The following is a 22,462-nucleotide window of genomic DNA, read 5'->3' as shown; positions in this document are numbered from 1 at the left end:
AGAATGGCGCTCTCATAGAAGCGCCATCATCTGGCTTGCTGGGTAATAATGGGTTAATACTAGCTTTGTTTTACTAGCTAGTATTAAGCCAGAGATTCTAATGTCAGGCAAGTTTGACCCGGCCATTATGAATCTCCAATTAACGGTTAAAAAAAAGACACCACACAGAGAAAAAATACTTTTATAGAAATAAATACACAGACACACTTAGAGACTCCATGTGTATTACTCCCTCTCACCCCTCCATGATCCATGGTCTTCTGTCTTCTTTCTCCTTCAGCCCATGCAGCTCTGCTACATAAGGCTTTACTGCATGGGGGAAGACGCTGCTGCCCCGTACAGAAATCACTCCGTGAGAGTGATCACACCCTGCCGGCTGTTAGCGGTGACTTCACAGCCGGGTTGCCATAGCAACGGTGCTCCGATCACGTGATTCCCGGTGCCGCTATTCACCGGCTGCGACAGCCAGTCCTTGCATGTGGGCTGACTTTGTAAAGAGCGCCCCATGCAGGAACGGGGAGTCGTCCGTGTGCCAGAGCATCTCGCCAGTACACGGAGATACACAAACGATCACCGCGTACTGGAGAGATGCAGTGACAGGACCTAGGACAAGGACATGACGTCTAGACATGTGACCAGTCTGTAGTCAATGAGATAATAGACACGTGACTGGTCACATGGCTATTTTGACGTCACGATAGGTCCTGCATCACTGCTGGTTACCGGGAAGACGCAGCGAATTACCGATGGAAAAGTGTCGAGAGACAGAGTGCAGGACGGATTGCGGGCACCGGGAAGTGTTATGGCAATGTTTATTAACTGTATGTGTACATTTATAATGTGTTTTTATGTGTTTGTGATTGCCTCCCATTGTTTCTTATGGGGTTCGAGTGGTTCGCCAAACCAGTTCGCCGAACTGAACTTGAACAGGGCCTCCGTTCGGCGAACCAAGCTCGAGCCAAACCACGACCGGTTCGCTCATCTCTAGTGAGGAGATAACTATGAATATATGATCTGCTCCAGTGCAACCGTCACTCAACAAGCTGCTCATTTTATAAACTTCACTTTCTTGGAATTCAAAACCTAAACATCCGAGCTGACCACTACAGGTATGTATAGAATCAGCCTGATAGTGCCAGTACTGCACTGGTTTTAGGTTATATAAACAAATCCTGGTGACTGGTTCCCTTTAAAGGAGCTTTATTATACACACTGCAATGCGTTTTAACACCATAATAGAATCTTCAACCTTTTTGGTCACAGGAGCAGTTCACCGGAGCACACATTTTTTGATTACCTTATCTTACTATAACCACAGTTTTGGGACTTGTAGATCTTTTTACCATGGGCTTGTTTGTTACGTGTCAGGGGAATACCATCAATTTACTCGTCTTTGCAAACTGAATATTTGCCCTGGGTGAAGGAAAACCTAACTAGTGTGAATCGCTTTATGCCTTCAATGCAATCTATATACTACAATAGAGTGAATTGAGAAACAAATCCTCATGTGCTCTTTGTTATGTGATTACTTGAAATTTTATTCTGAATACTCAAGTCATAGACTTCTTGCCTATAACATATTATATAAAAAGAATTGAGGATATTGTAATTCTTTAATGTGGCATTAGGAATTGAACATACATTTTATACAATACAAGTTCAGATAATAATGAATTCCCTTAATACAGTACATATATCTATTGCACAAATGGACCCAAACATTTTGACATTCTGAAGGGTTTGGTTGGAGATACATAGTAAAAACCTAGGCCCTGATTCATCAAGAACAGCATTTCTCATGCCAGTCTTGATAAGGTGGCACGGAGGAGTGCAATGCATTAAGATTCACATGACTCTTAATGACATAGGCAAGGCATGAAGTTGAGTGAAGTTTACACCAGTCAGGGACTGAAGTAGAATTTGTGGCATAAGGTACGTCACTGGTCATCAAGAATTTGACGACCAAGGGTCACCATGCCCCATAACTCTCTTGTGTTGCCCCAGCTCTGCCCACTTTGTCGAAGCTGGAGAAAAATGGCATGAAAATGATAAAAGTTGCGACATTTTTGTGCACCTTTAAGTTGTGCAAAAAATTGTGGCTTTTTATGCCAGTTTTCTGGTGGAAAGGCTTTGATGAATCTGGGCCCTATTGTGCGCCATTCTAAAAAGACATTACATTACTCAACATAGCTGTCTTGTGTAATCAACCAAATAATTCAATGGCCATTACAGTATTGAAGATTGTCTAGCAGAACTTCACATTATACAACACATAGTTTACCTCTAGCCGTATCCTATGTAAAAATGCTTGTTTCAAACAGCAATACGTGAAACATTTTCCATGCATTATCCATCCCTTTTCTTCCCAAAAATGAAAACTTAAAAGCTGCCTCATTTATGACAGCACACACAGATACTATTATAAGACATCAGTTAAAATAATATTTTGGCCAAAAATAACATAATAGTAACAAAACTCAGACACCATCGTAAAGTGAATAAAGTGCCATTAGTTACCCTTTTGAATGACTTCAGAAATGTTACAGCTCTTTTTATATTTGCATTTTAGGCTTTCTGTTGTAGTTTCCGATATTTTTTAACCTTTCATAAATTAATAGATTCAGCATCACTGTAAGGACTCCATTATAAATGGAGAATCATGAAAAAAATTGAGCAGAGCTTCTTATTGTGTCCTCATAGAAATACAGTATAACTCAAATATGCAATTATTTTGTGCACCGTCCAGGTAAACAAAATTCACAATGTAGGTTCTGGCAGCTGCAAGTTAACTGTCGGTTTCTCCATGGACATTCTCCATATGCACCTTGAGGTAGTCATTTCTTGTAAACTTTTTGTGGCAAAGCTGGCACTCTGCCATAGGTCGATTGGGGTTATGAGTCAGCTTGTGTCGGATCAACATTTTTTTTAGCGAAAATGATAAGTCACAAACCTGAAAGAATAAGTAACACATGTTATAATTGGAGACAATCTGTCACCAGGGTAATGCAACATCATCTGAGAGTAGCATGATGATGGTGTAGAGACTAGTGATGAGCGAACCTGAGGTTCGAAGTTTGGGTTCAGAGAACGAAAAGTTCGGGTTCAAAGTTCGAGTGAGTTACAAGTGCAAACTACTGAAGCGAGCAGCACAGTGCTTGGGTATGAGTGACGCTCAGCCCAGTGTAAGCCTTGTGCAGTGTTTGAATGGATCACACTTGAGATAAAATCAGTGTGATCAGATGCAGCGTGTACACATAAAATAAAAAAAATAAAAAAAAGTGAAAAACCCCACCTACCCACCCCTGGAAGTGTTCTGCTTATGGATAGCTGCATGTGAGTGGAGACAAGAACTGCCCAATCACTGACTTCCTTTGAGGTTTGGATCAAGTCAGGGGCACAAACTGAACCTTTTCTAAGGTTCAACTGTGCCCTCCAAACCAAACTTCAAAAGGTTCTCTCATCTCTAGCTATCTAGTCCTCTGGTTACAATCTTCTGCTGGTTAAACAGTCATTTTATGAAAACTACAGAAAACAGCTCAGTATAATTGACACATCACTGAAATCAGGGTCTCTGTCGCTACATTAGGCTACTCTCAGATTAGGTGGCAAAAAATAGTGTTAACCTATAAGATGCCAGCATCAGGGATCAGGTAAAAGGTACAGAAAGGACTCTGAGTCACGGGATATTGAGCAAAGTATATGACAAATTCTTCTGAGATCAGGTATATAAAACCATATACGAACAATAGATTATATATCACTTACAGGTTAACACTTCCAGCCATGCAGGATTAGTACTGGAAGACACTATTACTGTGTATTTTCCCTATGGGATAGTTTGAATATCTTATAGACACTCCTTGAGTTGTATAACTTTATTGACATTGTCACAGTGTTATTCCAAAGGAAATTTAGATTGTTTCACAGGTTGAAAGGTGGGATGAATTTGGAACAATATTGTTATATCTCCATGTTATTGGATGTTTTGATTGTCATATAAATGCTGATTTTTGGAGGTTATTATGTAGATACATCTATATTGTCCTATAGTGATGGTACTGAGATTCATATATACTTAGTATTCATATATGATAATTGTATGTATCATTAAATCACTGCAACCCGTGCATGTCAGATACCCTATATAGCCACCAATGATGTGACCTTGCCGGGAACCCCTGTTTTTCTTTGTTTTTAATCACATGGTGTGTTCACCTCACTTGATCAATAAACATAATTTGTTCACCTGCAATCAGGACGCCTGGTCGTAAAATTTTTCTCTTGAGTTTTGGCTGTTCTCTTTGCGACTTGTCCAGTACATATATATATAGTCAATAGGTTGCCTTTAATTGTGTATTGTAGCTATAGATTTATATATAACTAATTCAACATGCAACCATTTCCCCTGTGGCTTCTTTTCTGCTATTTCAATAAATAATACATAGTAAATAAATACTATCATAAAAAGACAGGAAAGCTTACATCACATTGGAATGGTTTCTCTCCAGTGTGCGTCCTCATGTGCTCATCAAGTCCCCGCTTTTGGCTGAAAGCCTTGTTACACTCGGTGCACTGGTACGGCTTTTCCTATATAGAATGACAAGATATGTAAGTAAATTATCACAAGGCCTCATATTGTTAAAGCTTTTCCATTTCTGACAATGTGATGTCAGGTTTTATGATCTCCAGGAACTTATATTTCCATTCTCTTCATTCTCCTTTTATAACTCTTCTACCAAATCTTTTACCGTTCCACCAAAACTCATTATATGAACTTTCTCCAGCAATGTTTCAATGACATGAGCTTGTGATACTGTATTTGCTTTTTTAACACTCTGTAAACCATAAGTCATGAAAATAGAAAGGGAGTAATCCACACCGCTGTCTTGTCAGCTCATTATTCATGCGTACACAGGCTCATCGTTCATCATCTCATAAGCACTTCAAAATATACATAGGATGCATTAAAAAAAGATTACGATAATTTCCTGAAATGTGAGCAATAAATGGGAAACATATAGGCTTCTTAAGGACCTCTCTGTGACCTGAATGGATAATACAGTTAAGCAATATAATCCTCTATAATAAACAGCGTAGACTTATACAAGTTCTCTCCATGACAGATGTGTGGGCTGATATGTTAAGGCAGGGAAGGTCTGACAAGGTATTGCAACAGGGGAATGATGTGAGAAACAAAAGGAAGATGACGAAAGCAAATGTAAGATCTCTGATCCAATCTAAGAGATGTGCTCCTCACACCATCCGGGGGCATCACAGCCCAGACCAGATCCTAATCAGAGGACAATAAAAAACTTTCACACTGAACTGCAGCAATATTTATGGCTACAACAGTTTGTCCTCTTGCCATAATGATAGTTCTGCTTCACATAACTTGTTTTTTTTCTACTGCCCTATTCTATGTCCTGTTGTGTATAAATATGTAACTACAGATTTTGTGTTATATTGAGCCTGAAGAAGAGACCTGAGCAGTCTCGAAAGCTTGCTATTATTACCATCTTTTCAGTTAGCCATTAAAAGGTATCAACCACTGAGGACTTCAGTTCTTTTAAACAATTTTTGATCCAATCTAGTAATTATCTTATACAGGTATATAAAATCATCTTTACTTGGTAACCATGCAACAGTTTATACAGTTTAAATAAAGAATTAAAATGAGTGAGATTTCTAAAATTAAATACACAGCGTGTTTAAAAAGTATTCATGAACTTTTGTGAACTTTTTCATATTTTTTCACAGTACACCCAAAAGCTTAAATGTATTTTATTGGAATTTTATATCAACACAAAGTAACAAGTAAATATTTAAAAAATATAAATAGGAAAATTGTGACATGCATTTCAATTCAGCCTCCTGTAATCTGATGCCCTAAAATAAAATCCTCAGTTTACCCATTGTCTGCAGTAGTTAATTAATAAATTGATTCCACCAGTGTTTAATTTATTCAGACTATAACTACAGCTGTGTTGTGAAGGCCACAGAGGTTTGTTTGAGAACATTAGGGATCAAACAGCATCATGAAAACCAAGGAACACACCATACAGGTCAGGGATAAAGTTGTAGAGAAGAGAAAAGCAGGGTTAGGTTATAAAAAATAGCTCCAGCTCTTAAAATCTCACAGAGCATTGTTCAATCAATAATTCAAAAATGGAAGGAGTATGGCAAAACTGTAATGCTATCAAGACATGGCCATCTACCTTGAACTGAGATTGCAAACAAGGAAAGCACTAATTAGAGAAGCTGTCAAGTGGCACATAGTTCCTCTGGAGTAGCTGCAGAGATCCAAAGCTCAGGTGGGAGAAGCTGTCCACAGAACAATTATTAGTCATGTACTCCAGAAATCTGGCCTTCATGGAAGAATGGTAAGAAGAAAGCCATTTTTGAAAGCAAGCCAAAAGAAGTTCCATTTGTAGTTTGCAAAAAGCCAGGTGAGGGAACACAGCTATTGCTCTGGTCAGGTCAGACCAAAGTAGAACTTCATTGACTATATTCAAAACACTATATGTGGTGAAAAACTAACACTGCCATCATGCTGAAAACACCATCCCCGCCATCAAACATAGTGGTGGTAGCATCATGCTGTGGGGATGCTTTTCTTTTGCAGGGACAGGGAAGCTAGCCAAAGTTGATAGTAAGATTAATTAAACAAAATTCAAGGAAATTTTTGAGTGAAATCCTGTTAGAGACTGCAAAACACTTGAAACTGGGCGTAGGTTCATCTTCCAGCAGGACAACGACCCTAAACATACCATCAAAGCTACAATGGCATGGTATAGCTCCAAGCATATTCATGTGTGTGAATAGCCCAGTCAAAGTCCAGACCTAAATTCCATTGAGAATCTGTGACAAGAATTGAAAATTGCTGTTCACAGATTCTCTCCATACATGTATCAAAGAAGAAAAAAAGCAATGCACAAAGAACTAGGGACACACCTAATATAGTATAAATATCAAATAACACCTTTATTCAGTAACACGACAAAATATTAAACCATCGGTAAATGGCAGTAAACCATCCTGTGACACCCTCCTTCGTGTGCCTTACATACATATGGGGCCTTTTTATGCTACTCATAGTCTATGAACACCGGTCATGCCAGTGCCTTCTATGGGCATCTGTGCCTTCTAACCTTATATATGGTGCTTTTCGACTTACTCACCCTCCACTTTCTTTGTGATAATTATCTTACAACTTTATGACCGTCATATATCCTTCTATACAGGGTTGGTATTTATCTGACATAGGTGTTCTTTCCATCACCGCCTTGCAATATTTTATTGACCTCCTTTGTTATATTTAAACACCTGACCCCCTGTCGGTGCCGTTGGATAGTTTACCACACAGCTTTCATTACCTGATGGTCTTGTGATATCATTATGCTATTGTGTATCTTATATGTTATTGTATGATATCTGTTGTTTTTTTGAACACAGGGTTTACTATCATATATTGAATCTTTTGTTGTCCACCAGTGTCACGATATAGGTTCCGCTCCACGTGTGGTGTCCTACATGTTTCATTTTAAATGTTTTTAAACAATATTTTGTCGTGTGTACTGAATGAAAGTGTTATTTGATATTTATACTATATTAGGTGTGCCCCTGGTTCTTTGTGCAGTGCCTTTTTTCTTCTTTGATACATATCTCTCCTTCCACTGCATCAGGGTGCACCCAATTATATACTTTGGCATAGTGGTGCGCTCCAATCCCTTTTTGTCCAGATTCTCTCCATGCAATCTCACTGAGCTAGAGCTATTTTGCAAAGAATGGTCAATAATTTCAGACTCTAAAATTGGTAGAGGCATACCCTAAAACACTTTCAGCAGTAATTGCAGTAAAAGGTGGTCTACAAAGTATTGACTCAGGTGGGTTTGAATATAAATGCAGATTTATGTTTTTAAAATACTTAGAAATCCACATATTTCTTTTACACTTCACAAACACTTGCTTCTTTGTGTTGTTATATCCCAATAAAATACATTTAAGTTTGTGGATATAAGGTGAAAAAATGTGAAAAATGTTTTGAGATATAAATACTTTTTCAAGGCATTGTAGGTCATTGCTTTGGGTACCAGTAGTCATACAACCTGTGGTCCGCTTATTTTGAGGATGAACAAACACAATTTTATAACGCTTTAATTGAATTAGAACTCTACTGATTTTTCCAACATAAGAACACTTCAGACTTGCATTTAGCTATGGTGATGATGGTGATTATATTTAATTATACATAATTACTTAATGGGTTATGTTAGTATGTACACTATGTATCAACCAAATGAATGGCATTTCTCTAAACCAGGCATAACTATGAATTAACTATGTATTTAATACATAAAGTAGAAACATGTTTTTATATAATATGTCAGAAAACATTATTGGATATGTCTAGACCCTACATAAAACCATTTAACGGAAGGCAGAAACAGAACTAATGATTTTTGCTTTCCTTGGAAATGGAGGTGATGTATTTTCCCTTGTTGGCACAGGACAGAACTCATCACTGAAAAAACATGGAGTGTAGTTTTACAGCTTATGAGAGCTGACCAAAGGAATACATTTCCTTACAACTAGTTTATGTTTCCACACCAATCTCTATATCCCTGAAGGGTTTAAAGCTTCCTTCCTTCTCTCTGCTCTCAAAATCACACAGATGGGATACTGTCTCCTACAATCATTCTCTTTATTGGAGCATATGACAAAATATATGTAAAATATATCTTAATTTATGAAGTCAAAATATTAGCATTAATAAGGTCTGGACATACGTGAAATCAATTTTTGGCAGATCCGCTATTTTTTTCTACAAGATTGTGGAATTTTAGCTGAATAAACAGAAAATTGATTATACTGATGTGTATAGAAATGTTTTTCCTTCTAAAGCTAGAGGAGTATTGTAAAACAATCCACTTCCACTAGAAGTGGGCAAATTGACTCCCTGGACCCTGATCCAAACGCTCACAGGTCTCCTGTTCGGCAGTCACAGAATACCGATGTTGTTGCTTGACCATTGTTCTACAAATTTATCTGCATATCTCTATAAACCTTAATTTTCAGTGCTGGAGAGGAGAAGCAGGGTTAGGCTCTGTGCGCACTGAGTGTTTTTCACTGCGTTTTTGCGCGTTTTTCAGGTGCGTTTTTGGGTTCAAAACTGCATGACTTTGCTTGCCCAGCAAAGTCTATGACTTTTCATTTTTGCTGTCCGCACATAACTTTTTTTTTTTGCTGTGTTTCTGAGTTAAAAAAAAGGACATGTCAATTCTTTCCTGCGTTTTTCACCCATGCAATGCCTTGGAAAAACGCAGCAAAACGCAGAGATCAACAATGCAGCAAAACGCAGCCAAATGTGGGTGTGTTTTTTGCATTTTGTGCGTTTTTTTGTGGCCAAAAATGCAAAAAAAGCTGTGTGCGCATATAGCCTTAATGCCAAGCTGACACCAAATGAAGATATTGTTGATTATTAATAAATTATTTTATTTCATAGGTCTATGCATTTCAGGGATCCAGTTCCCTTCTTCAAGACAAAAAGCAGAATCAACAATATGTGAACATACAGAGATTTGCAGTTATATATACATATGGTGAAATAGAAAGACTACCCATTCATTAAAAAAGATCAGCGGGCAAGCACATCTGCCTCTATGACGCAATATTTTACACAATGAAGAATTACGAATCATTAGAGTTTCATACACTGCTATAGAACATGGTTCCATAGATACAATTAAATAAATTATTAAATGTAGAAAATATAAAGAAAAAATAGGATGTAAGAAAAAGGAAAAAACCTGATTAAAGAGTTTAGAACTCTGGTGTCCTACATATATGCAGGGTCTACCTGAATTTTATTGCTTCAAACCACAATAGAAGTTATAGGAGTTAACCATGAATAAAATATATATGATGGCCTATTATTATCATAGGCTAATAGGTTTCTTTATATACGTGAAACACAAATTCAGGTAGAGTTTTAAACTCTTTATTCAGGTTTTCTTCCTTTTTTTTCTATTTATTTTTCATCCTATTTTTTTCTATAAGTTTTCTAAATTTAATAATGTATTTAATTGCATCTATGGAACCATGTTGTATAGCAGTGTATGGAACTATAATGATTTGTAATTCTTCATTGTGTAAAATACTGTGTCATAGAGGTAGATATGCTTGCCCGCTGATTTTTTGGAATCTTCAATGGGCAGTCTCTCTCTTTCCCCATATGTATATATAACTGTCAGTCTCCGCATATTGTTGTACATATTGTTGATTCTGCTTTTTGTCCTGAAGAAGGGGACAATATCCCTGAAACGCGTAGACCTATGAAACAAAAGAATGTATTAATAATCAACAATTTCTTTCTTCGGCTGCAACGCGGCATTAACGCCACTTCTCCTCTCCAGCACCGAATATCAACCCAATAAGATGAGAGCAGGGAAAGCAGCAAGTATTTTAGGATTTTATTCTACGGATAGGAGGTCAAAATGCACATCTCATAAAACATAGGGATAGAAAAAGACCTTAATCCGATTGTGATGTAATAATGTAGTGCCAAAGCACATTGAAAATAGAAGTGGTAATCTAAAGGGTACTTTACACGCTGTGACATCGCTACCGATATATCATCGGAGTCATGTCATTAGTGACGCACATCCGGTGCCGGTAGTGATATCGCAGCGTGTGACACAAATGAGCGACGATCAACGAGCACAAAAACGTGAAAAATCGTTGCTCGTTGACACGTCATTCATTTCCTTAATATCACTGCTGCCACAGGTACGATGTTGTTTGTCGTTCCTGCGGCATCACACATCACTATGTGTGACACCGCAGGAACGACAAACATCTCCTTACCTTCCTCCACCGGCAATGCGGAAGGAAGGAGGTGGGCGGGATGTTACGTCCCGCTTATCTCCGCTCCTCCACCTCTATTGGCCAGCCGCTTAGTGACACTGCAGTGACGTCGCTATGACGCCGAACGCCCCTCCCTCTTGAAGGAGGGATTGTTCGGCGGTCATAGCAACGTCGCTGTCAAGGTATGTGTGTGTGACACTAGCGTAGCGATAATGTTCGCTACAGCAGCGATCACCAAATGTCGCACGGGCGACGGGGGTGGGTGCTATCACGCTCGACATCGCTAGTAATTGCTAGCGATGTCGCAGCGTGTAAAGTACCCTTTAGTCTGTGAACAATAATCTTTAGATTCAAATGATAGGGTGGTGGGACCTGCAGAATCAGCATAACTGTCAGTTGATTAATCTGTGATATACTATAGTATGATAACTTAATAACTAGACTTGAGCAATCCTGCCAAGGATCGAATCAGTTCAGGATTGTTGAATCCGCCTGAGCTCACTGATTGGATCAGACATCCTAGCCAATCCGAACATCGATCCTAGCCAAACCCATTAAATTCAATGGGAAGCAAAAGTGATATGTTGTACAATGGAGTAGGAGGGGCTGGTAAAGAAAAGAAAAAAGGGTTAAAGCAGTATATAGCTAATGAGTCTCCCAGTGGCTGCAGCGCTACTTCCCGGGTCGATAATAATCCCTCATATATATTCACTGCTTTCTCCTTCCACTAGCGTCTCTGATTGACTTTCTTTGGACCATGCCTCCAACCTGTGAGACAGCGACTGTGATTGGTTGGAATCACAAATGCTGTCCGTATCTTTATATTGGTGATGGATAAATAAATAAATAAATAAAAAATGTCCCCCTGTATTGATACTAGTACAGATAAATCAAGGTTACAGGCTGCAGCATGCAGTTCCTCTTATTTTGATACACAGCCAAGATAAGCACACGGCTGGGGGCTGTAGCCGTATGCTTTATCTGTGCTGGTATCAATATATAGGGTAACTGCAAAGCATATTTTTAATTTACACCAGCAGTATAACGCTGTCAGAGAGGGTGGAGGTGTAGTCTGACTGCAGCCAATCAGAGATACCAGTGGGAGGGGAAAGCAGTGAATATGTATGAAGGATAACTATCTGCCCCGGAAGTAGCATTGTAGGTGCGGGTAGACTCAGTATGTGCTGCTTTAACTCTTTTGCTTCCTTTTTTTTACAGTGGCGAATCACAGCCATGCCAATACTTGATATGGCTGTGATGGGCAGGAAGAGAATGTTTTTTTGCTATCCGATTACTTACAGATCCTTGGCAATATCGCCGAACTTTGCGATAAATGTTCGGATGTCCGATCCTGATCCGACCAAATATCATACGATTTTAACATTTTCCGATCTTTGCCGATCAGGATCGCTCATCTCCATTAATAACACAATTTCTCTCTTATTTTTGACACACTGCAAACAAAGAGGACAATTAATACCTCTCTGTCTTAAGTTTGCTACAGAAAACAAAGTCCTGAAGCCAAGGCTTGTGTGTCAGAAAAAGTGTGCTTTTTGGTTAGAGAGATGAACAACCATAAGTTCTATATTTTTTTCCCTTTTTTTAGTTTTTATTTTTTTAAAGACAAAACAAATAATTGTATGCTCGCAGGAGATTGTGTTCTGTACAACAGAGGCGATTGGAGTCCCTAAGAAGACAAGTACAGTACGTACAATAAAAAGTTTAAAAAAAAAAAATATATAAGTATTGGAAAATATGTAAAAAAAAACCACATTTGTTCAAACTACCCCCTTTTGTCTCATTGAAAATAAATCAAATATGTATAAAAAAAATATAAATATTAGAAATATCTGATCTATAAAAACATAAATTACATTAATCTGATTGGTAAACAGTGGAAAGAAAAAAGATTAAAAATGCCAAAATTACTTTTTTTGGTCACTGCAACTTTTCAATTAAATGCAATTAGAGGTGATCAAAACATCACATCTATCCCAAAATGTTATCATTAAAAAATCAGCTCAGAGTGCAAAGAAAAGGCCATCATACTACCCCAAATTCCCAAAAATGAGAACCTTACAAGTCTCGGAAGATTGCAACAAAAGCGACATTTTTGGGGGTGACAAATGTCTGAATTTTTTTGATGCTTAAATAAAAAAAAAACTTTACATGTTTGGCATCTGTGTATGTACGTGGAGAATCATAAGGACAGGTCAGTTATCACATGGAGAGATTTACAAACTTTGTCGACTGTCATGGCAAAGTCTGGATTTGTTCTGACTACTGATTCTGACACTCTGCACCATTAACTTCTCTGGTGTTTGTGATCAACGAAGGCAGACTTTTTGGGTCAAGCCACAGAGTGGTAGTTCATAGCCAGACTGGAAAGAGTTAATCTCTACTAGTCTGCTTGTTAGTCTCCTTTGATCACATGTTGTGGAGAAGCCAATTACATCTGTTCCCCTCCTATATATGCTGGCTAGATCCTTCCTTCTATGCCAGCAAAAGATCATCTTAGCTGGTCTGGGGGAGGTGTGATCCAGACTATATGGTGATTGCGGAACTTGTTGCTAAGTGCAGTTGTGGGGTTATCTCTTGGAGTTGTGGAGTTGCCTTTTGTTGTTACCTTCCTGCTCTTGCTTTTCTCATGACTTTCTCATTGTCTACTCTGGTGTGTGCAGTGTGTCATAGTTTTGGTTTTCCCTTGTTTTTTTTATCTTTTTGTCCTTCTCACTTCTGTCCCTTCCTTCCCTGGTGTAAGGGAAGAATCAGATTAGATCTCATCTAGAGCATTGCTAGGCATGGGTCTCAGGCATATCCACCATCAGGAGTAATGCTGAGGTTAGTGATGACCTAGGATCCCCTAGCATGAGGGACATGATAGGGGCCCTGACCCTCATTACCCTACAGTCATATTGTGACATCAGTTTTACCACACAGTGAACATGGTAAATTAAAAAAAAAACAATTGTGGAATTGCACTTTTTTTTTTTTTTTCTTCTGTTTTTCAGTACACTATGTGGCAGAATGAATGGTATTATTCAAAAGTACAACTTGTGCCACACAAAATGAAAATGCAATAGTGGAAAATCGCAAAGTCATGGAGTTTTATCACACAGTATAATGCCACAATGTGTAAGGGAACACGCAGATGGCATGCTGACTGCAGGAATGTCCACCAGTACTGTTGCCCAATAATTGAAAGTTAATTTCTCTACCATGAGCTGTCTCCACAGGTGTTTCAGAAAATTTAGCAGCACATTCAACCAGCCTCACAAATTCAGACTACATGTAAGCACACCGGCCTAGGACCTCAGCATCCAGCATCTTCACCTCCAAGATTGTCTGAAACCAGGCATGGACAGCTGTTGCAACAATCAGTTGGGATAACCAAATAATCTTTCTGCACCAACTGTCAGAAATTGTGTCAGGGAAGGTTATCTGCATACTCGTTCTCTTCATTGGGGTCTACACCTTACTGCAGTTTGTTGTCATAATCCAACTTGAGTGAATAAATGCTCACATTCAATGGTGTCTGGTACGGTAGAGAGGTGTTCTCTTCATAAATGTATCCATTTGGTTTTTATGTCACCATGTCAGTATGTTTGGGATGCTCTGGATCGGCATATACAACGGCATGTTCATGTTCCTGCCAATATCCAGCAACTTCACAGAGCCATTGAAGAGGAGTGGACCAACATTCTACAGGCTACAAGCAAAAACCTGATCAATTCTATGCGAAGGAGATGTGTTGCATGAGGCAAATGGTCACCACACCTGACTGGTTTTCTGACCCCTTTTGGTTCTTTCCAATTCTGTAAAACTGCATATTTCAGAGTGGCCTTTTATTGTGACCAGCCTAAGGAACACCTGTGCAATAATCATGCTGTCTAATCAGCATCTTGATATGCCACACCTGTGAATTGGATAAATTATCTCGCAAAAGAGAAGTGCTCACTAACACAGGCCTCTTTCACACGTACGTGCCTCGGGTACGTGTATGGTCCGTTTCCTCACGTACCAGAGACTTGTACACACGTAGACCTATGTCTTCCTATGGTGTCAGACACACGTATGTATTTTTGCACGAAACGTGTGTCCGTTCTGTACATACGTGTGTCTGTTTGTTTCTCACGCCAACGTGCCCATTTTATCTCCGGCATCAGGGGTGTCACACGGAACACAATCGGGTCACACGTAACACTCACGGACCACACGGATGTGTTCCATGTGACACCCACCGGAGAAAAGACATGTGCGAGAAAAGAAAAACATTACTCACCTTCTCCTGCCCTCCTGTCTCTGCCACTGCTGTCACTTGCTGCCGACCACCGCTCATTATGCTAATTGAATATTCACTTCACTGCGGCCGGAAGCTGCAGCAGTGGGGTGTCAGAAGGCCAGGAGACCAAAGATCAGCACCACGGACAGCGACGCCAGGGACAGGTGAGCAGAAAGTTCACGTTCTCTGTGTGTTACAGTGCTGGCTGAAAGTATTGGCACCCCTGCAATTCTGTCAAATAATAATCAGTTTCTTATTGAAAATGATTGCAATCACAAATTCTTTGGTATTATTATCTTCATTTATTTTGCTTGCAATGAAAAAACACAAAAGAGAATGAAACAAAAATCAAATCATTGATCATTTCACACAAAACTCCAAAAATGGGCGAGACAAAAGTATTGGCACCCTTAGCCTAATACTTGGTTCCACAACCTTTAGCCAAAATAATTGTGAACAACCGCTTCCGGTAACCATCATGAGTTTCTTACAATGCTCTGCTGGAATTTTAGACCATTCTTCTTTGGCCAACTGCTCCAGGTCCTTGAGATTTGTAGGGTGCCTTCTCCAAACTGCCATTTTGAGATCTCTCCACAGGTGTTCTATGGGATTAAGGTCTGGACTCATTGCTGGCCACTTTAGTAGTCTCCAGTGCTTTCTATCAAACCATATTCTAGTGCTTTTTGAAGTGTGTTTTGGGTCATTTTCCTGCTGGAAGACCCATGACCTCTGAGGTAGACCCCACTTTCTCACACTGGGCCCTACATTATGCTGCAAATTTTGTCCTCAAGTCCTCAGACAGTTCTTTGGTCTTTTTTCTTTTCTCCATGCTCAATGTGGTACACACAAGGACACAGGACAGAGGTTGAGTCAACTTTAATCCATGTCAACTGGCTGCAAGTGTGATTTAGTTATTGCCAACACCTGTTAGGTGCCACAGGTAAGTTACAGGTGCTGTTAATTACACAAATTAGAGAAGCATCACATGATTTTTCAAACAGTGCCAATACTTTTGTCCACCCCCTTTTTTATGATTGGTGTGGAATTATATCCAATTTGGCTTTATGACAATTTTTTTTTTCATTGAAGACAAATTAAATGAAGATAATACCAAAGAATTTGTGATTGCAATCATTTTCAAGAAGAAACTGAGTATTATCTGACAGAATTGCAGGGGTGCCAATACTTTTGGCCAGCACTGTATCACGGATAACACACGGAGAACACACGTAGGCCATGCACACAGCACACCGAGGGCACCTTTGACACGTCCGTGAAACACATGTGTGATTTTCACGGACATGTAAAAGAGGCCTAAGGGCGGCTTTGCACGTTGCGACATCGCAAGCCGATGCTGCGATGTCGCACGCGATAGTCCCCGCCCCCATCGCAGGTACAATATCATGTGATAGCTGGGGTAGCGAACATTATCGCTATGCCAGCTTCACATGCACTCACCTGCCCTGCGACTGTCGCTCTGGCCGGTGACCCGCCTCCTTCCTAAGGGGGCGGGTCATGCGGCGTCATAGCGACGTCACACGGCAGGCGGCCAATAGCGGCGGAGGGGCGGAGATGAGCAGGATGTAAACATCCCGCCCACCTCCTTCCTTCCGCATATCCTACGGAAGCCATGGGGACGCCGGTAGGAGATGTTCCTCGCTCATGCGACTTCACACACAGCGATGTGTGCTGCCGCAGGAGCGAGGAACAACATCGGACCGTCGCGTCAGCGTAATTATGGATTACGCCGATGCTGCAACGATGATACGATTACGACGATTTTGCGCTCGCTAATCGTATCATCTAGACTTTACACACTACGATGTCGCATGCGATGCCGGATGTGCGTCACTTTCAATTTGACCCCACCGACATCGCACCTGCGATGTCGTAGTGTGCAAAGCCCGCCTAAGACAAATTTGTGAACAATATTTGAAAGAAAAAGGCCTTTTGTCCATAGAAAGTCTTAGATCTATGAGTTCAGCTCATGAAAAATGGGAGCAAAAGCAAAACTGTTGCATTTATAATTTTGTTCAGAGTATGTTATATAAAAACCCAAATTATTTTTGAAGTATAAAGATAATGATACATGGTTTTCTAAATATTTTAAAAATATAAATCTGAAATTGTGATGTGCATTTGTATTCAGCCCTCCTGAGTTAATATTTTGTAGGACCACCTTTTACGGCAAATACTGAAAGTCTTTTGGCATTTATCTCTGCCAGATTTGCACATCTAGGGGCTAAAAGTTTTGCCCATTCTTCTTTGCAAAGTAGCTCTGTCATATTGGATGGAGGGCATCTGTAAACAGAAATTTTCAAGTCTTGCCACAGAATATCAATGGGATTTAGGTCTGGTCTTTGGATCCTTCAAATACATGAATATGCTTTGATTTAAATCAGTCCATTGTTGCTCTGTCAGTAGAGTTGAGAAAACCTCAGGCTCGAGGCTCGGAGTTCGGGCTTGGAAAATGACGTAAAAATTCCTGTGGTGAGTATTGCGTTGTGATGGTGTCTGAGTGATTGCCCGCTTTGAGCACGCTTGCTGGAAATGTTTGTTCATCGCAAAATAAGCTTTCATTCAGAGTACTGAACTGTTTTGTTCATGGAGAATTAATTTAAAAAAAACACCGCCCACCAACCTTTGGAAATTGTTTGCTTTAGGCCCATAGCAAAACACTTCCGGAGCAAGGTGGGTGGTGTTTTTTTTATTTAAATTCTCCGTGAACAAAACAGCTCAGTACGCTAAATGAAAGCCAACTTTTCAACGAACAAGCACTTTCCACAGCGCGCACAAAGCAGGTAATCACTCAGACACCAGCACAGCACAATCCCAAGGGGATTTTTACATCATTGTCCAAGCCCGAACCACAGTCCTTGAGCCTGAGGTTCACTGATCTTGTATGTTTAGGGTATTTGTCCTGGTGGTAGATGAACCTACAAAGCCACATCTTTTGAGGTCTCTAAGAGGTTTTCCTCCAGGATTACCCTGCATATAGCTGGATCCATCTTTCCATCAATTTTGACCAGCTGCCCTGTCCCTGTTGAAGAAAAGCATCCTCACAGCATGATGTTGCCACCACCATGTTTGATGGTGGGGATGCTGTTTCAGGGTTATATACAGTATTAATTTTCCGTCACACACTGTGTTTTGCATTTAGCCCAAGAACTTAAATTTTGGTCTCATGACCATAGCACCTTCTTTTATTGCTATTTGTGTCCCCTTCATGGCATGTGTAAGGAAGTGCTTTGGTTAAATGAGAAAAAAGGCAAGATGTCAAACATTTGTTATTTTGGTCCCCGCAACGCCATAAAAAATTGCAATAAGAAGTGATCAAAATTTTATATGAATCCCAAAATGTTTTCAATAAAATTGAAAACTTGTCCCACAAAAAAACTAGATTTAACACAGCTCCATCTACTCAAAAATGTAATTATTGCCTCAGAAAATAGAGGCACAAGTTTATTTTTACTTTTCTAACAAATTTCTCACATTTTGTTATAATGTAAAAAATGTAACATTTTGATATTGCTGTAATTGTACTGACTGGGAGAATCATATTCACAAGTGATTTGTACCAAACAATAGATAGCATAAAACCAAAACCCAAAAACCAATTGCATTTTTTTTTCAAAATGTCACTTTTTTTTTGCTTTTCAGTACATTGAGTAATAAAATGAATCGTGTCATTCAAAACTAAAAATTGGCTTCAAAGAAATAAACCCACCTAGCCTGACAGACATGCTCTTTTAGGCATGATTAGATATATCTTGAAATATCTCCAGGACATTGATTGGCCTTCTAGGTTATTTGAGTGGCATGTTCTTGAAAATTGAACAAAATTTGATGATCTTGACAATCTGATTGAATACTTCTGGTTGAAGACACCATTCTGAAGGGCTTAACTTATTCACACTGAGCTAATCCTGGTCATATTAAATTCCTCTTTATGTAAACAGCACTAATACGGTAATATTAAGGAGACATTTCTCTGGTGAACACATGAGCAGATAGTATTCCTTAATGTATATAATAAAGTATGGCTAAGCACTCCGCGTTGTCGGTGCTCTGGAGAAAAAATGTCAAACTATAATACAAGAAACTCCGGCACTCAAAGAGAATTTTATATTGATTCTTTTATTCAGAAAAAAAATTTTTTTCTTTAAATCACATATCACGACTTGGAAAAGATTTATAGATGATGTTTTTCTCATTTTTAATGGTCCTGATACTATCTTTGACGAATTTTTTCAATTTCTTAATCAACAAATACCTGGTTTAACATTTACCAAGCATATGGATCAGCGGTCTATTAATTTTTTGGATACTTTGATCACTATTGATTCGCGAGGCACTATTTCATCGGACTTATATGTTAAAGCAACCGACAGAAATAGCTTACTTCATTATAAGAGTTGTCATCCTCGCCATCTTAAAGATTCTTTACCTTATTCACAACATAAAAGGGTCGCCAGGATTGTGTCAGAGACTGGGCAACGAGAACTAAGACATAAAGAAATGCAGGAGAAGTTTATACAAAGAGGTTACCCCCCTGATGTTGCCGATCATGTGGCACAGGATAATGTTATAAGAGAAAAACAACGTGGTCCTTTTATAACATTTGCCAACACCTTCCATCCATTTCATTCTGTCCTTCGGGGCATTATTTTAAAACATTGGCAATTGTTACACCAGTCCTATCCGAATGTAGACGAGTTTGCTGCCCCTCCTTTATTTAGCTTCAAACGACCATCCAATTTTAGGGATCTTTTGGTTCGAGCTGATATAGGGTCCTCGATTCGCAAGTCCAGACAAACATTTTTGGCCACTCCGAAACAGGGTAATTATCCCTGTTTACGGTGTCCTCAATGTTCAAATATGGTGAGGGGTAATACGTTCACTCATCCCCACACTGGTAAGGTCTTTTATATCAAGGATTTTTTCACGTGCGATACGTCCTTTGTAGTGTACTTGCTGAAATGCCCGTGCGGCCTCGGGTATGTTGGGGAGACCACCCAGCATATCCGTGACCGCATTGGCAAGCATAAGTCGACCATTAGATGTAAATTGATGATGTTACCAGTCCCCCACCACTTTTTGACCTTGGGACACACTGTCTCGCAATTGAGATTCCAAATTTTAGAACATGTCCCTCCCATGAGAGACGTGGAGGGGACAGGGTCAAGAGGCTCAAAGAAAGAGAGTCTTTCTGGATACACACTTTAAGAACACTGTCCCCCCATGGTTTAAATCGTGAATATGATATGCTACCATAAGTGTGTATATATATAAATTTGATGGGCATATTAGATTCGTCTACAGTCGGAAAAATTCTTTTGTGGGTTTTTGATGTTTGTGAGATTTCGTGATATATTATCACGAACCTCACATTTTTCATAAGGAGTATATAGTCCGGTATGGGTAACAGCCATATGGTTGTTTTTATATGTAGGAGGTAGGTGTTGTCCATCATATGTATATGTATGGGTGTGTATATATGCATGTTCTGGTACATGTATGTGTGCACACCTTGATATGCATGATTACTATACTTTATGCAATATGTCAGTTTTTCCTTGCCACTATGATATATCTTTGATAACATTATATACACTTAGGGTTTCCTATTTTCCCTATATTACCTATAATTATACGGCTGCGTTTTGCCATTATAACTGATGGTTGTTAATGTCTTTTTCAGACCCGCTGAATATCAGGAGCGGTTCCTCCGGAGCTGTTTACGTCTTTTTCTTTCTTTCACTGCACCGCGCATGCGCTCACTTTCTATTCTATTGCGCACGCGTGGCGTGCGTTTCACCTTCTACATTGTTTGCGTTCCACAATGAGGAAATTGGTACACGTACCCGCCCTCCACCACTATATAAACCTGCGCAGGGTTATCCCTTTACTCACCACTTCTCCTTTGACCACCAACGGAACAGGTAATGAATGGGTCTCTTGTGAACTTTGTTATCCGATGTTTTACTAATAGTGAGCTCCTTATGGACTTGGTGTTTCTTCTGTAGTTCCATATATGCTTAATTTTTCTCTTTCTTGATAAATTGGAATAATGTTTGGCTGTGTTTTAAGCCATTACTACTATTTACTATAGTTTTTTCTTTTTATTGTTCACATTAGATCCAATATCTCATGTTCTGGTGTTCCCTGTGCCTTAATGGCATTTTAGTACACAATAACCTGTTAATGATCAGAGTAACATGAGGTATGTGTCTTGCTTTATACAATTGATATCCTTGGGGTCGGTTTTGACCACTATTTTTGTTTTGTTCATTTTGAACCTTTTCATAGTCTTTCCTTTACCTAATAAGTTTGCACTATGTCAGCGGATAGCTGTTTGTTTCAGCATTATAAAGTTATATGTATGTACTCTTTTTTATACAGATAATTCACAAATGCAGATATAAGTGCTGTGAGTCCAGATTCTATCTTCCATTACCAGAGGTAATGGATAATTTCATTTGTTAATAAAATGGTGTTAATTTTCTGGTTATTTTTACTGCATGTTTTCATGTATAATGGATACTTTGCTTTATCATGTTTAGGACATGACTTTCTTGTCTATTTGATGCATGTACACATATTTTGTAGTGATATCTTGTTTTCTTATTATATAGAACCATAACAATTGAAGAAGGCGCATAGCCGAAACGTTTTGTTCAAACAATTTATTGGAAGAAAAATTTTTTTTCTGAATAAAAGAATCAATATAAAATTCTCTTTGAGTGCCGGAGTTTCTTGTATTATAGTATTCCTTAATGAGCTGGGGAGACCTGTTGCCTTCCTGTTTGTTCAGATAAAACAGAGACCAATTTGTCTGTGTAAAGACCCATTTACACACAACAATATCGCTAACGAGATATCGTCAGGGTCACGGTGTTGGTGACGCACATCCGGCCTCATTAGCGATGTCATTGTGTGTGACACCTTTTTGCAATCAGTAACCATCGCAAAAAGATCTCAAATCGTTCATCGAGTGCCCGTCGTTCATTTTTTAAAAAAATCGTTCCTTGTTTGGAATGCAGGTTGTTTTTCGTTCCTACGGCAGCACAAATCGCTATGTGTGATACCGCAGGAACGAGGAACAACAATGAGGAATGAAGGAGGTGGGCACAATGTTCTGGCCGCTCACCTCCGCCCCTCCGCTTCTATTGGGCGGCCACTTAGTGATGCCGCTGTGATGCCGAACGAACCTCCCCCTTAAAGGAGAGATTGTTCAGCGGCCACAGCGACGTTGGTGAACAGGTAATTGCGTGTGACTCTGCCGTAGCGATATTGTTTGCTACGGCAGCGATCACC

The 22,462-nt window shown here is 39.4% G+C and overlaps 1 protein-coding gene across 1 annotated transcript in view; it reads right to left on the bottom strand.

Annotated features, from left to right (window-relative positions):
- Nucleotides 1-1,659: 1,659 nt before the first annotated feature.
- Nucleotides 1,660-22,462, bottom strand: part of PRDM5 (PR/SET domain 5) — a 373,869-nt gene continuing 353,066 nt past the window's right edge. The window contains exons 16-17 of the mRNA XM_075336363.1: nt 4,483-4,587; nt 1,660-2,950 (exon numbers count right to left, since the gene is read on the bottom strand). Of these exons, the coding sequence (XP_075192478.1) occupies nt 2,786-2,950; nt 4,483-4,587 (270 nt within the window). The 3' untranslated portion in view covers nt 1,660-2,785. The remainder of the gene's footprint in view (nt 2,951-4,482; nt 4,588-22,462) is intronic.

Source organism: Anomaloglossus baeobatrachus, chromosome 1, assembly GCF_048569485.1.
Source record: "Anomaloglossus baeobatrachus isolate aAnoBae1 chromosome 1, aAnoBae1.hap1, whole genome shotgun sequence".
Classification (NCBI taxonomy): Eukaryota; Metazoa; Chordata; class Amphibia; order Anura; family Aromobatidae; genus Anomaloglossus; species Anomaloglossus baeobatrachus.
The sequence above is the reverse complement of the archived record's forward strand: the minus strand, read 5'-3'. Positions and strand labels throughout refer to the sequence as shown.